Here is a 16,101-nt window from a genome sequence, read left to right on the forward strand (position 1 = left end):
GCTTTCACTGCCTTCCAGTAGGTGATTTCCTCTGTGAGGCCCCTCAGTACCCTGCTCTGGGATTCTTCAGTGATATGTTGTATTCTTACGCATCTCAGCCAGATGGAGAAATCTTCAAGGACAGGTTGTGAATCTCATCCAGTTTTGCATCTCCAGTGCATAGTATGGGTTTTGGCACATGGAAAACCACTGGGCAACTCTTCACCAGTGAATTAGAGAAAGAGAAAGTACATGAAGAGAAAGAAGAAATGGGAGAAGGGGAGGAGAATACTTGCAGAGAGGGAGGGAAGGGGGCAGAGAGATAGGGTGTTGGTATGGTCAAGGGAAATAAGAGGAAGAGCGTGGAGGAGAGCACAGGGCCAATGTGGGTTCTTTCTTCTTCCCATCAGTAGCACCAAGTATCAGACCTGCCACAGTGAGTGTCAGGCTTTGGAATCAACCAGAGGTGGGTTCATATTCTGGTTCCATTACTTAGTGACCATGTGCCTTTAGACAAGACACATCACCTCTTGGGCATTAATTTCATCAACTGTGGAATGGTGATAATACTAGTTCTTCCTCCATGGGTGTTTTTAGAACTTAAGAATAGAGTCTGTCATACAGAGTGAAGTAAGTCAGAAAGAGAAAAACGAATACCATATGCTAACACATATATATGGAATCTAAAAAACAAACGAAAAAATGTTCTGAAGAACCTAGGGGCAGGACAGGAATAAAGAGGCAGACGTAGAGAATGGACTTGAGGACACGAGGAGGGGGAAGTGTAAGCTGGGATGGAGTGAGAGAGTGGCATGGACATATGTACACTACCAAATATAAAATAGATAGCTAGAGGGAAGCAGCCGCATAGCACAGGGAGATCAGCTCTGTGCTTTGTGACCACCTAGAGGGGTGGGATAGGGAGGGTGGGAAGGAGACACAAGAGGGAGGGGATATGGGGATGTATGTATACGTATAGCTGATTCACTTTGTTATACAGCAGAAACTAACACAACATTGTAAAGCAATTATACTCCAATAAACTAAAAAAAAATAGGTGTGAGTTCTTTGAGGGCAGGGATCCAACATCCAACAAGGACCTTGGCACAACTGTGTGCTCAACAAATAATTACTGACTGAGTGAGCAAGTGAATGCCCAAGAAGAAGTGTTTTCTACACTGGGGAGCAGTGCTCCATTCCACGAGAGAGAGGCGAAGCACTTGTGTCCCAGTGTACCAGTAAAGGAGGAACACAGTCCCAGTAAAAATTTTCAGCTAAGTTGATATACGTTAAAAGCATCAATAGTCATTGGGGGATAAATAAAACTTTTGGTAGACTTTCTTACATTTACTGATTTTATTCTGAATTACATATGATGTAGGGGGCACCCTAACTTTTAGTGTTTAGAGACTCTAAATGTCTTAATTTGGTCCTACTTAAGCAATAGAAATTAATATGATCTAGTCCCCTACCCCAGAGCAGCTCCTGGGGAGAGAGATCCAGACACACAACACATTACAACAGCACACTATGTGACTAAGGTTGGCATAGAGGGGTCTGTAGGAAGCATTGGTTTGGGAGCCCAGAGAAACACAGTCCTCCTAGGGGGAACAGATGAATCAAATAGGAATGAGGATACAGGGTGGGGGATAGAGAAATCAAAAGGTGAATAGAAAATAACGATTGTTGAATAAAAGGTAGTAAGCAGACAATAGTTCACATTGGGGAGAAAGGAAAGCTGGAAGTAGGGAGTGAGGGGGGAGGCTGACAGGCAGGGAAGGCGACCCTGTGGAGGCGGAAAGAGGCAGGATCACTTCCGGCTGGGGAGGGGGAGAAGATAGGCTCAGACCTAAGAAGAGGCTTGGAGAGAGCAGACGCCTTCTGGACAGGAGAGGTGAGCTAAAGTGCCCTGCTTTACTGAAGACCTTGTGGGGGCCTCCAGGCTAGGGTTTGACGTGCTTGACTCCACACACCCCTAAGGTTTGAAGGAAACCTGCTAGAGGTTCAGGAGCTAACCGCATAAAAGTGGTCGGGTTTAGAGGTGTCTGGACTCGGTTTGCAAGGGAGAAAGGAGGGGGGCAGAATCCCCTTTGGGCAACGGAAAGAGAGATCTGGACTCAGTTCGGGCTGCAGGAAGGAGGGATGCAGACCCGTTTGGGACTGCAGAAAAGAGAGATGGAGAAATAGTTCAGGCCATAGAAAGAATGGAACACGATCCAATTAGGCAGGGAGATAGGCAATGGGAGGCTTCGTTTAAACTGGAGAGAGGCCGCAGGACCTGGTTTGGGCCACAGAAAGTAGAGATTGGGAGCTAGAAAAAGTAAGGGGCAGACTCCTTATTATATATCTGAAATGACCTGGCTCAGAGGGGAGAAAAGAGGGGCTAGGACCTGGTTGATACCGGTTTGAAAAGAAAGGGACAGAACCTGGTAGCATTTGGGAAGGATTACACAAAAGCCTAATACCATAGGATTTGTGGGTGGGGTAACCATGTTGCAGTAAGGGCAGGATGGTCACTTTCAGACGTGGACGTAGGGGTGCGGTGTTGCGGAAGGGGCTGTGCAGGCACTTACTGCAGAGCGGAGGGAGGGGGCATATAGAGAAGAGAAGGTGCGGAGTACAGCAGAGCGGAGGGAGGGGGCGTTTGGGGACGGGGCAGTGCGCTGCGTGGCTGTACTGCAGAGGAGAGGTGTATGGTGTTGGGGAAGGGGCGGAACAAAGAGGTGCTGCAGAGCGGAGGGAGAGGGACCGGTGTTGGGGGAAGGGTTGGAATGAGACGAGATGCAGTTAGAAAGAGTGGGTCAGGAGTGGCGTCAAGATGTTCTGCTGCTCTGAGGGCAGAGGGCTTATGTGGGATTGAGGTGGTCAGGCTGTCCAGTCCACCAAAGCACTTGCGCGCTGAGCGCCTGCGGTTGCCCTCACGCCTCTGTTTGATATGCATGCGCACTACCGAATTGCGGTAAGGGTGTTTGTAGGGTAAAGGGGCAGGATCGAGAGCTGACTTGCAGTTTCTTGGAGGCAAAAGGAGCTAGGATTTGGAAGCCAGATGGTCTGGGTTTCTAGGTATGAGAACCCAGTAGTTGAAGGGTTTGGGGCCCAAGGTTTGATCAGAACCCCCTCCTTCAGGATTGGCAGGAGACCTGATAAATGTCCACCTCCCTCTTATTCTTTCCTGACTCAGGCCCTTTCTTGGCCTTCCAGAAAAATGGATAGGAGTAATGACTCCGATTATAAGATGCCCCCGCTCCAGGTGAGGCCCCTCTGCATTCTTGGCAGGCCATCTGCCCTATTCTGAGTTCATTTAAGGCTGTTGAGCCCCTACCACTCTGTAGTTGCATAATTTCCTGCCTAACCTGTTTCAGTCCTCCCCTGCATGGTGGAGGAGGAGGTGAAGAAAACCTGCCTATTTCTTGCTCCCTTCCTCTTCCTTCACCCTCCCGTTCAATCAGTCACCATTCAGAGGAGAGGGAGGTTTTGTAGAAAGGGTGGGTTGTAGGGAGGCCAGGTGGCTCAGCACGTCATAATCTTAAGTGTGTAGGGCCCTCTACCTCCCCCTGGGAGCCTGGGGCTTCACTTCCCTCCAGATGTACAGGCTGAGACAACAGAAGATAGTGTCTTGCTGATGCATACCCTCTTATCATCAACCAAAGACCCCCTGGCTATGGACCCACCAGTTGCCAACCAGCCTAAGAAAAGCAAGACCAAGAAGGCCCCTATTAAGGCTATCACTAAGACAGTACGCGCTGCCCCTCCAGTTCCACCTGCCGATGTGATTACCACCAACAAGCCTAAAATAACTTTTCCGGCTTTAAACCTGCCAATCATCCCCCAGATCAACCAGGCTTCAGCTACCACTGAGGTAGCCAATACTCAGGCTTCTTCATTCACCGCTCAGCCTAAGAAAGCCAACAAGACAAAGAGAGTTACTGCTAAGGCAGCCCGAGGCTCCCAATTTCCAACTGGCAGTGAGAGTGTTACTACACAGATCAAGTTACCCTTGCAGGCCCTAAATGTGCCAGTCATCCCACAGACTATCCAGGCTCCAATTGCCACTGAGTCAGCCAATTATCAAGCCTTGTTAGCCTCCATCAAGCCTAAGAAAGCTCTCAAGGCTAAGAAGGCTAACAATAAGGCCATAGCTAATGCCACTGAGATCTCACTGGCTCCATCCACCAGCTACACAGCTACCACCCAAGGCCAAATTACCTCCATCCGAACTAAGAAAGCCTCCAAAGCCAAGAAAGCAACTGTAAAGGGCACAAATACTGACACTGAACTCCTAGAGGCCCCAGATGCCACTGAGACAGCTACCAGGCAGATTGAGGCCTCAGCAGCAGCTATCTGGCCCAAAAAATCCAAGGTCAAGAAGGCTTCCTATAAGGGCCCAAATTCTCCCTGTGAGATCTCTGAGGCCCCACCTGCCAGTCAAATGGTCACAAAACAAGCCCTAGCAGCCACCCTCTGGGTCAAGAGAGTGTACAGGGCTCGGAAGGTTGACACTAAAGCCCAGACAAGTGAAAACCAGACTCAAATTGACAAAGGGGCCCAGGTCAAGATGGCTACCCCTCAGATCAACATAAGTGCCCTTGAGACTCAGGTTGTTGCTGCTGTCCAGGCCCTGGCAGATGACTACCTGGCTCAGTTGAGTCTGGAGCCCACAACCAGGACCCGGGGCAAGAGGAACTGAAAGGTGAGATCTCTGACATCACCATCCTTAACTCTGTACTTCTTTTCCATTCCTATCCACCTGGTTTGTTCACTTGTTCTTTTAAGTTTACTGAGCCAGTCCCTGCATTCACATAGGCTGTGAGAGATGCTGAGAGGAATGTGATATAGTTCCTGCTGCTTGGCAGTTCAAAGATTGGTGGGGAAATAAGACATCCATACACTTAGCTACAAACTGGATATAATTCAACTTGTATTTATCAATACATAGTAGTTAGCATGCACCAGGCTTTGTGTTGGGTATAGTCACACAGGTTATGCTTTTATGTTTTAAAGTAACTCTTACCAGCTAGGTCCCAGTGTTACAGATAAGAAAACCAAGTCCCAGAGAGGTGAAGTGACTTGTTGAAGGGGTACAGCTAGTAGAGCCAGTGGTGGCCAAAAGAAGAGGAAGAACCAGACCCTGCCCTTGGGTTGCTCCTGTCTTGGCAGGGAAATGAAACACCTGCCCGGAAGACAATGAAAGACAAATCTAGAACTCAGTGTGGATAATGTTAAGGTCAGGACCCCTACAGGGAGGGTTTAGGGGACTTTCAGGAACAGGCAGGGTGAGGAGACAGAGCCATCTCTTTCACCTGGTTATTTTGGACCTTCCTTCTTTCTGATGATGCAGTCCAAGCATCTGAACGGGGATGAGAGAGGTGGTGGTAGTTATAGGTGGATTCCATGGGGCCAGAGGCCTCCGCTATCCCAAGATGTGGCCACCTTGCAAGAAAGGGTAAGAATCCAATGCTGCCCAGTCTCTTCTCTTCTTCACCTGCCCTCTTCTCTGTCATTCTTCCAAGTTTTATGAAAACATACTGAGATCTTCCCATATATTCCTCTTCTCCCAGGCAAATAAGTTGGTGAAATACCTGTTGGTTAAGGACCAGACAAAGATCCCCATCAAGTGCTCAGGTAGAGTCATACCAACCCTCCTCCCTGAGCTCTCCTTTCTACTCCTCTCTCCTCCCTGCCCTGGGGGTAGCCATTTAGTTTTATGGCCTCTTCATTCTCTCATCTATCCTCCCCTGCCCTTTTCACACTCTGTCATGGCTGGCATCTCCCATTAACACAGTTCAGGACTCAGACTACACTAACCCCATAGGGCTAACAAAAGGGCTGCAGCTCTGTGGCTCCTTCTCAGCAAGCTGCTCCCACCTCTCCCTTCCTGCAGTCATGCTGAAGGATGTCATCCAAGAATATGATGAATATTTCCCAGAGATCATTGAACGAGCAAGCTATGCTCTGGAGAAGGTGAAAGGACATCCTCTGTGGGATGGGCACAATGGGGAAGTCTTGAATGGAACAAAGATGTACACGTCCCTTTGGGGGGACCACAGAGACTCCCTAATCCAGCCCCATCACTGTGTAAATGAGCAGACAATGGCCTACGGAGGGACGTAGACTAGCCTCAGGTCACACAGCAAGTACAGCTAGGACCCAAGCCACCCAGCTTAGTCCTGGCTTCTGTCTACTGCTGGACATGTCCTGTAGTGTATTTCAGATGCTCACCTCTCCCTTCCATCCTCCATTCTCTGTCTCCCTAGAGTCCCATTAAGCATAAAGACTATTTTGATAACAATAGTACATTTGTTACCTGTTTGCTGTGTTAGTTAAGTGCTTTACATGCATTATTTCACTGCCTAGGCTGAATTTTGTGACCTCACAGGCTATTCTTTTATTTGGCAGATGTTTCGAGTCAATATGAAGGAAATTGATAAAGAAATTAGCTTGTATATTCTCATCAGCATTCAGGAATCCTCTGCAGGCATCCTGGGAACGTAAGCTGGGAAAGGGCTGGGATGGGAGGGAGGCTTCTGCTTTTGTCCATGGTACTACTCCATCCCTGTCCTCTCCCCACATCCCCTAGGAAGTCAAGAAAGACAGAGCCTAAAAACCCCTTTTCCATATCCCACACGTAGTTGGAGCCCTACACATAGTAGTGGTGCCTGATTATGATTGATTGACTGGACGGTGTAGAAGCCTGGGGCAGGTCATTCCTACTGTCAAGTTTTCTGTATCTACTGAAGCTTCTCTGTTGTTTCTTGTCTCTTCCTATTGATCTTGGTAGAGTGGTTCTCAAGGAAGGGCTTCCTGGTATGGGTGAATCAATGAGGGTTGAAGGGCAGGAACATCAGTGGGGCCATGCCTAGAATTCTTTTGGAGCTGAGGGGTCTGGAAGAGAAAGAAGGGACTCATATTGGCTGGGTGTCCGGGTTGTAGTGGGCTGACAAATACAAGTACAATTCTATCCTCTCAGCAACCTGGGGAGAGGAGAATGTGATTTTCCCATTTTATAAATAGGAGAGTCTAAGTGCCTTGCCCAGGGTCACATAGAGCTTGAAGCATAGACTGGGCAGAATTCTCTCATATCTGAAGAATCTGGGAGAAGCTAACCTAGTAAGCTGGCTGGTGTGTATTTTTCTGCAGATGGCTGCTGGATGTAAACCTTCTCTCTGTCCTGTTATTCCCCTAGGACCAAGGACACACCCAAACTAGGTCTTATGGTGATTCTGAGTGTCATTTTTATGAATGGCAACAAGGCCAATGAGGGTGAGTGGCTGGGCTGGCAGCTGAATGGAGGTCATGGTCGGAATTCCACATGTTCATTTTCTTTTTTTTTTATTTTACTTGTATTATAAATATTATTTATTTTCTTAGCCCCTTTGTGATGGGAGAACAATATGGGATAAGAATTTAATAAAATGTGTTCTCTTTGTTTCTCGATTGGCTTTGAGAACAATGCAGTATATATATAAAACATGATCAACCTGTTATATACTTTTATTAGTTTCTGCTTTATAACAAAGTGAATCAGTCATACATATACATCTGTTCCCACATCCCTTCCCTCATGCATCTCCCTCCCTCGCACCCTCCCCATCCCACCCCTCCAGGCGGTCACAAAGCACCGAGCTGATCTCCCTGTGCTCTGCGGCTGCTTCCCACTATCTATTTACCTTACGTTTGGTAGTGTATATATGTCCATGCCTCTCTTTCGCTTTGTCACAGCTTACCCTTCCCCCTCCCCATATCCTCAAGTCCATTCTCAAGTAGGTCTGTGTCTTTATTCCCGTTTTACCCCTAGGTTCTTCATGACATTTTTTTAAAATTCCATATATATGTGTTAGCATACGGTATTTGTCTTTCTCTTTCTGACTTACTTCACTCTGTATGACAGACTCTAGGTCTATCCACCTCATTACAAATAGCTCAGTTTCGTTTCTTTTTATGGCTGAGTAATATTCCATTGTATATACACATGTTCATTTTCTATCCCTGTTTCCTTTTGCCTCCCCTTGCAGCTGTCATCTGGGAGGTGCTGCGCAAGTTGGGGCTGCACCCTGGGTATGATTGGGCTCTGTCAGCACTTGCTGTCCATGTTGTCCTTTGGCAAGAGAGGATGGTCCCAGGATTGCATCAGCCTGGTGGTCTGGTGGAGTGGGCGGGGTTGCTGGACTGAGTAGAGGGTCCAGGGCTCTGACCTGGATGGATGGGGAAATGGTCCTGAACTCTCTGCTTCCCCTTTCTCCTATGTCATTTTTCTGTTCTAAGCTGATATATAAGATAGACCTTCAGGGCATTCTGATAAAGAACCATCTGGCCTTAACTGCCTGCTTCTAGTGACCATGTGTTCATTACTTTCCTGAGTTCATTGAGATGGTCTTATGTACTAGAGAGGTCTCTTCCATGTTGGGAAATGCCTCTGCTCCCATGTGGGAAGTTCTGATCTTGGTTCATGGGTTATTTTTCCCATTGTTAAGGTAAGCCACTCGCTCTTTGGGGAAGTGAGGAAGCTCATCACAGACGAGTTTGTGAAGCAGAAGTAAGTGGTGCTTTGGGGCTTTGTCAGGCCATGAAGTGTTCTGAGTGTGCTGGTCTGGTCCAGAAAGTGCTTGATTGCCCTTTTCTTACACTACCTTTAGAGGTATGGGTATCCTATTCCCTAGGACTAAGTCCATGGTGGACCATACCAGGGCTGGGCCAGACCAAACACAAGGCCCTTGCTATGGGGTGTGCTCAGACCAGAATGCCCAAAGAATGGCTCCTCTGTTTACAACACACCCGATAGAAACTTAGGTTTACTCCTCACAGGTGGCAGGATACTTTGGCCTCCCTGTGACACCATGCCCTATACATGCATCCCCTGCAACACCAAGTGACTACTTTGCACAGGGCCAATGGGAAATGGCTCTGTATTGGAGGTCAAGACCATGAACTGTGTTTTGGAGTGAGTCTAGGGAAGGAGGGCCTTGGAAATCCTTCTCCAGGAGCTGAGTTTAGTTTGTCTTTGAAGGAGGTTGCCACCTGGTCCCAAGTGGCTAGACAACAGGTTTGCTTGGTTAGAAGCAAGTTTCATTTCCTTTCTTCAAGGTACCTGGAATACAAGAGGGTCCCCAACAGCAGACCACCTGAATATGAGTTCTTCTGGGGCTTGTGCTCCTGCCATGAGACTAGCAAGATGAAAGTTCTCAAGTTTGCATGCAAGGCAATAGGAGAGCTGCCCTGACTTGGCATGTTAAGGGTACAGAACGTCCCTGGCTGGGGTAGGCAGTGTACAGGGATGGGCAGGTATAGGGCAGTCTGAAGTTCATATGTAAGCATATGGAACTTCATTTATGTCCCAGAATGCTGCTTGACGTAAAGTTTACAATGTTTCATTCATTGTTCATACTTCGTATTAGTCTCCTCAACTGCCATAACAAAATACTATAGACTGGGTGGCTTAAACAACAGAAATTTATTTTATCATAGTCCTGAAGGCTGGAAGTCCTAGATCAAGGTCCAGCAGGGTTAGTTTCTAGTGAAGCCTCTCCTCCTGGCTTGCAGATGAATACCTTCTTGCTGTGTTCATGGTGGAGAGAGAGTCTCTTCTTATAAGGACACTAATCCTATTGGATCAAGGACCCACCATTATGACCTCATTAAACTTTACTTCCATAAAGGCCTACCTCCAAATATAGTCACATTCGAGGTTGATACTTCAAAATATAAATTTTGGGGGGACACAAACATTCAATCCACAACATACTCTCTTATCGTTTCCCATATTACAGATGAAGACACTTAGGCTCAGTGAGATTAAGTAGCTTGTCCAAGGTCACACAGCACCTAAGTTATCGAACTGAAATTGGATCTCAGGACTGACCCATGATAGAGTCCCAACAACTAAGACTTTTTTTTTTAATGCTACTATTAGTTTTATACAAAGCCCATGGTAGGTATTTAATACATAATTACAAACGTATTTTTCTTATAATGATTGGAATTCTCATTTCAGGTGCAGAAGAAAGACCCCAAGGACTGGGCCGTGCAGTACCGGGAGGCAGTGGAGATGGAAGTCCAATCTGCAGCTGTGGCTGTAGCTGAGGCTGAGGCCAGGGCTGAGGCAAGAGCCCAAATGGGTATTGGAGAGGAAGCTGTGGCTGGGCCCTGGAATTGGGATGACATGGATATTGACTGCCTAACAAGGGAAGAGTTAGGCGATGATGCTCAGGCCTGGGGCAGATTTTCACTTGAAATTGAGGCCAGAGCCCAAGAAAATGCAAATGCCAGCACCAACATTGACTTCAGCAGAGGAGCTAGCACCAGGGCTAGCTATAGCGATGGTGCTAGTATTAGCTTCAGTGGTGTACCCAACCCCAATAATGTCTTTGGTGGCAGAGCTGGCATTAGCTTTGGTGGCACATGCAGCACCAGTGCCAGCTTCAGCAGCGTAGCCAGCATTTGCTTTGGTGGCACACCCAGCACTTGCTCCACTTTCAGTGGTGGAGTCAGCATTAGCTTTGGTGGTGCAGCCAGCACCAGCTCTAGTTTCAGCAGTGAAACCAGCATTAGCTTTGGTGGCACACCTTGCACCAGTACCAACTTCAGTGGTGGGGTCAGCTCTAGTTTCAGTGGCCCACTCAACACCAGTACAAGTTTCAGTGGTGGAGCCAGCTCTGGCTTTGGAGGCATACTCAGTACCCCTGCTGGCTTCAGTGATGCACTCAGTATGAGCACCAGCTTTGGCAGTACACTTGGCACCAGTGCAGTCTTTAGTGGTGTGCTTAGCACCAGCACTGGCTTTGGTGGCACACTCAGCACTAGTGTCTACTTCGGTGGCTCTCCCAGTTCCAGTGCCAGATTTGGTGGCACACTCAGTACCAGTATCTGCTTTGGTAGCTTTCCTAGCACCAGCTCTGGTTTTGATGGTGTACTCAGTACCAGTGTCTCCTTTGGTAGCTCTTTCAGCAATAGCACTGACTTTGGTGGTACACTAAGCACCAGCTTCTGCTTTGGTGATTCTCCCAGCACTAGTGCCAGCTTTGGTGGTACACTCAGCACCAGTCTTGGCTTAGGTGGTGCACTCAACACCAGTGCTGGTTTTAGCAGTGCTGTCAGCATTAGCACTGGCTTCAGCGGTGCACCCAGCACCAACTCTGGCTTTGGCAGTGTGTTCAGCACCAGTACTGACTTCAGTGGGGCACCTAACACCACTACTGACTTTGGCAGTGCTCCAGCACCAGCATTGGCTTTGGTGGAGCCCCCAGCACCAGCTTCTGCTTTGGCAGTGTGTCTAACACCAACCTATGCTTTGGTGGCCCTCCTAGTACAAGCACCTGTTTTAGTGGTCCTATCAGTGCCAGTTTTGGTGATGGACTCAGCACCAGTGCTGGTTTCAGCTTTTGTGATGGGTTAAGCACCAGCACTGGATTTGATGGTGGACTGAACACCAACTCTGGCGTTGGTAGTGGACTGATCTCCAGTGATATCTTTGGTGGTGGGCTGGGCAGCAATGCTGGTTTGGGCAGCACACTTGGCACCAGTGCTGACTTTAGTAGTGGCCTCAGCATCAGTGACGGCATTGGCGGTGGGCCTAATACCAGCTTCGATGGAAGACTGAGCACCATCATTGGCTTTGGCAGTTGTTCCAACACCAGCACTGGCTTTACTGGTGAACCCCACACCAGCACCGGCTTTATTGGTGGACCCACTTCTACTGTTGGCTTTGGCAGTGGATTGAGCACCGATGCTGACTTCAACGGTGGACCAAGCAGCAGTGCTGGCTATGGCGGTGGACCGAGCAATGCTGTTGGCTTTGGTGGTGGAGCCACCAGCCTTGGTGCCTGTAGCTTCTCCTATGGCTAGTGAGGTTTCAGGTAATTACAACATTTTCATATCCAAGGCCGATGGGGATGGGTATAAGAGCTGGGAGGTGTTATAAGAAACCCCAAGGTGGGAGGGCAGGATGGGGAGATGAGCACAATGAAGGAAGTATGAGAAAATAGTATATTTGGTGCTAAAATGTGTTTCTGTTTGGTGTTTTGTTTTCAGATTTATTTCGCATGTTTACAGATACCGCTAATGAATTGCAGCAGTCCTTCCCATGGAGCCAAGGTACATCCTTGGAATCTTTGTCCACACAGCAATCTAAGCAGATATTACCAATCAGCTGAGGGTGACACACTATGAAAAAATCTGTTTGCCAATCCTGCTTTGTTGTTTGCTTTCTGTGTCTTGTCATATTTGATATGAGTTACATTAAATTTGAAAAATGAATTGCAGTTTGTTCTGTCTTTTAATGTGCCTAAGTTGTTGTGAGTGACATTTTGGGTTCATAGAAGAGCTAGAAATCAGCATAGCTCTTTGGGGAAGGTGGGCTCCAGCTTTAGGCTAAAAGGCAAGTATGACTTCAGTGGGGTAGAGATGTGGGGAAAGCATAGCAGGCAAGGGGATAATACCTTAAGTCAGAATGTAAAAGGGGAAAGCCTGGAACAGAAGGCAAAGGGAGACAGTTCTGGAGAGTAAGTATAGATTCATTTTGAGATATTTGTGTAAGAATGGGAGGGATATAGAGGGACGTAACTAAAGGTGGACATGGGAACAAGGGAGGATTTTCTTGGGATAGGAGAGAGACCTGAGCATGTTGCATAGACTGTGGGGGCAAAAGCCAATAGAGAAGGGCAGGATATAGATATGGAATAGTCAGGAACTGACTGAGTCAACCCATCCTTGGGGAGGTGGGATGGATAGAATACCAGAGAATAGAGGGTGACCCTGACTTTGAACAGGATTTAAGGGTGGCTCTAGAAGGAGATAAATGTAGATTTGCTTCAAGCAGTGATCCCAATAAAAAAGGCGATGTGGATTATACTAGGTTTGGGTCTTGCTGGTGGTTGTGATGGAAGGACAAACAAAGGCAGGGGGTGTATGAGTCTGTCTCTTCGCAACTGGGTTGCTGCTATCTGCCCACAGTAGCTGCATGGAGATTGGCTGAAGAGATAGAATGTAGGATCCAAGCTGGCCAGGTATGGAAGAACAGTGAAGAGGAAGAGGACTGGTGGATTGGGAGATAATGGAGGAATCAAAGGACTATACTCTTGATGCAGTACAAGAACAAATATTGTTCATTCAAGAAATACTACATACATGCCTGCTGTGTGGGAGGCATGCTTCTAGGGATCCTGTGGATGACACAGAGAGTTTTAAGGACTGGGGGGCCAGTGGTCAGATAGTGGGATGCTTGTATTTAAGAAGTCAGACTGGAGAGAAATCTAGATGATGCCAACCAAGGAGTGAGTGGCTGAAGGGAAGATGCTCACTGAAGTTGAGGGGGCAGGGCACTAGGAGACCAGGGTATTGTTGGAATCATTTATATGGACAGTGAAATCACTCAGGATGGCAACAAGAGTTGGAGAAGGAAGGAAAACTGTGGTCTGAGTGCAGATTCTTCTTTGAATGTAGGGATGAAGGTGTCATGTTCCCAGCCATGTTGCCCACGAAGTAACAAGGCCATAAGCACTCACATGGACCTATCTCCACCCTCAAATTTGGAGGCATTACTCCAAAGCCCTTCTTTCCAGGAAGTTCTCACCCAGTCCATACACCGATAGCACCAGAGCCATTTCATAGGGTCAGGATCTTAAGAGGATCTTGTGGGAAAAGCCGCACAATGACCTCCTTTCCCCTTTTGTAGGCAGAAAGAGAAGTCTTTATTGATCAGGGAATAGGAATTAAGAAGGAAAAAGTTTCATCCTGACCTAGACAGCTCCTTGGTTGTAGCTAGAAATCAAGACCTGTTTTGGAGCTGAGGAGAGTTTCTTCACTGGAAGCAGGTCTCTTTCAGTGAGGCCAACTCCAGAGTGTTCTCAGTGTAAGAGAAGAGCAACAATAGCAGCTCCTAAATGTGAAAGACAGCGAGGACAGAGGCAGTTTTATGTCTTACAAAGGGCTCAGTAGTGGGCAGGGACGGTGTCCAGGGCTTCCTCAGGTTCCCGGCTGACGTCCACATTCTGAGAGGAGAGAACCCAGTATTAGCAGGAAGCAGCCAGCAGTGTGGAGCCCCCGCCCCTCCCTGCCTCTTGTCCTCATTGCCAGGCTCCCCTCTTTCAGCCAAGCCTGGATCCTGACCCTCTTCTCAGGCAAGCCTGGGCGAACCTCAGCCAGAGGCCTTTTAGGCAGGGTTGCTCTAGCTGTGGGTGTCTATGGTGCCTCGAGTCTGGGCTGCGGTTCCTGCATTTCTGGGTGCTGGTTATTCTACATGTTGGTGGAAACACCCAAGCTCTGTGGGACTGGGGCTGCCTTTCTGCAGGGGAGGGTGCTTTCACCACGTGCCAACTTAGGCCACAGTGTCCCTCACCTACCTCAGGCTTCTCCCGATGTGTGTTTACAGCCTCCACATTCAGGTAGATGGACTCCACTTTGCAGCCTCAGAAAAGAGCAACCCATTCATCCATAAGCCACCCAGGTAAGCACAGGTCTTCCCTGAGGTGTCATTCCCTCCTCCACCCATCACCACCCACACCCCCAGCTCCACGCTGTGTGCAGATTGTGACTGCCCTTTAGGGAGAGGAATTTAGACCACTTGTGTGATGTCAGGGGAAGACACTAGGCCTAAGAGACAGGAACGGGGCATCCCCCCAGCTCTGCCCCTAATAGTCTCAGACTTCTCTGAGCCTCCCTTGCCCAGTTGTCAATGGGAATGAGAGATGACAAGAGATGATTTTTGCACCCCTCCCCAGCTCTTGTCTGTGAGACAGAAACCTAATAATAACAATGGAGATCTGTGGATCCTCCCAGCTGTGTTAGGTGCTAAAGTGGTGGAAGAGCCCTGGGTCCTCTGCCTTGGGGTGACCAGTCCCAGGTAAAGTTTATTTCCAGAGCTATACGGTTATGGCAACATCAGAGGTATGGAAGGTCACAAGGGAGTTCTAGGAAGCTTGAAGAAAGAGGAGGGTGGTATCATTGGGGCCTGGAGTGGGCAGAGGAGGCCCAATGCCTATGGAAGCCCCCTTAGCTCCATCCCTGTGGATTGAACACTAATCCAGGCTTCAGTACACCATCTGCCCTGTTCATACCCCAGAACAGATTTGAGTCTGTCTCTTCTCTGCTCATGAACATTCCAGAGCTGACTAATGCCCCCAAAGAGAGTCTCAACTGCCCGGGCTGGTCTTTGAACCCTTTCTTCAAATCTGGCCCCAACATACACTTATTCATCTGGACCCTTTTGGGGACCCTCTCTTCTACAGCTTTGTGCTGTATGATTGGTGCTCTGGTAGAGACAGAGAAAGCTGGGGCCAGGTCCCAGATTTAGAGGCCACCTCAGTCCTTCCTCATTCTCATCTTGCTACCACCAGTTCTGCCTCTACCAAGACATCCAACTATGCACGCAGGAAATCTCTCTCAGGACTCTGCTGGGAAAATGCTAGGTACTGCAGGCATGCTCATGGTGTCTATGTGCTTTTCCCCAGATGAAGGTAGGGGACTCACCATAAGCCACAGGTGTAAGCTTGAGCACTGTGTGCAGAGGGCACCTGAGATAAGGCAGCTCATCTAGAAAGGAGGAGAGAGCAGCCCTCAGAGATAGGGTGCTGGGGCAGGCACCACCTCCCCGGGCCTCCAGGCTTGCAGCACTCTCCCCTTCCACCCCCTTCCCCATGGTTGTCTTCACCTGGGCCCTGCTCCCCCACACACTTCAGAGACAGTGCTGAGAGCAGGGTGGGGAGGGAGGAAGAGAGCAGAGAGGCGGCCTCAGGAGCAGGGAGGAAGGAGGGCCCTGGGGATCGCGGACAGACCCTGAGTCCCCCAGATGCTGAGGATGGTCACCTCGGAGGTGGCCGACCTCCTCACCCACAGGGCAAACATGAGACCAAGGCAGGCCTCCCTCCCAGCCGCAACCTCAGCCCTTCCATGGGCTCCCCCACCACAAAGGCCCACAACAGGTCTCAGCAAGTGTTTTCTGAGGCCCTACTATGCGCCAGGGCCTTGGCTGAGGTGTACATGCACCTTGGCAGCTCCCGCAGCATTCTCCCCAGCCCAGGCCTGTGCCCTCTGACTCCTGGGACACTTGTTGATGGACAAGCATTCACCAATTCACTTGTTTCCAGTTACTGAGGATTATGTATAAAGTTGTTCTGAATATTCACATGCAAT

At 48.7% G+C, this 16,101-nt stretch overlaps 2 protein-coding genes across 5 annotated transcripts in view; one reads left to right on the forward strand and one right to left on the reverse strand.

Annotated features, from left to right (window-relative positions):
* LOC308609416 (trophinin-like) overlaps positions 1 to 11,817 on the forward strand; it is a gene marked incomplete at both ends in the record, with an annotated part of 47,716 nt that extends 35,899 nt beyond the window's left edge. Inside the window, 12 exon segments of the mRNA XM_081223091.1 lie at positions 4,156 to 4,663; positions 4,667 to 4,669; positions 5,318 to 5,422; positions 5,538 to 5,601; positions 5,861 to 5,940; positions 6,376 to 6,467; positions 7,163 to 7,239; positions 7,992 to 8,034; positions 8,456 to 8,512; positions 9,061 to 9,175; positions 9,968 to 11,186; positions 11,189 to 11,817. Coding sequence (XP_081079217.1) covers positions 4,156 to 4,663; positions 4,667 to 4,669; positions 5,318 to 5,422; positions 5,538 to 5,601; positions 5,861 to 5,940; positions 6,376 to 6,467; positions 7,163 to 7,239; positions 7,992 to 8,034; positions 8,456 to 8,512; positions 9,061 to 9,175; positions 9,968 to 11,186; positions 11,189 to 11,817 — 2,992 coding nt within the window.
* Positions 11,818 to 13,407: 1,590 nt separating this feature from the next.
* The window catches only part of PFKFB1 (6-phosphofructo-2-kinase/fructose-2,6-biphosphatase 1), a 75,234-nt gene continuing 72,540 nt past the window's right edge, over positions 13,408 to 16,101 (reverse strand). For all 4 annotated transcript variants that reach the window (XM_081221338.1, XM_081221337.1, XM_081221336.1 and 1 more), the window contains exons 12-14: positions 15,439 to 15,501; positions 14,313 to 14,377; positions 13,408 to 13,961 (exon numbers count right to left, since the gene is read on the reverse strand). In XM_081221338.1, the coding sequence (XP_081077464.1) occupies positions 13,902 to 13,961; positions 14,313 to 14,377; positions 15,439 to 15,501 (188 nt within the window). In that variant the 3' untranslated portion in view covers positions 13,408 to 13,901. The remainder of the gene's footprint in view (positions 13,962 to 14,312; positions 14,378 to 15,438; positions 15,502 to 16,101) is intronic.

The sequence above is a fragment of the Mesoplodon bidens genome, assembly GCF_964165515.1.
Source record: "Mesoplodon bidens genome assembly, chromosome: X".
Lineage (NCBI taxonomy): Eukaryota > Metazoa > Chordata > Mammalia > Artiodactyla > Ziphiidae > Mesoplodon > Mesoplodon bidens.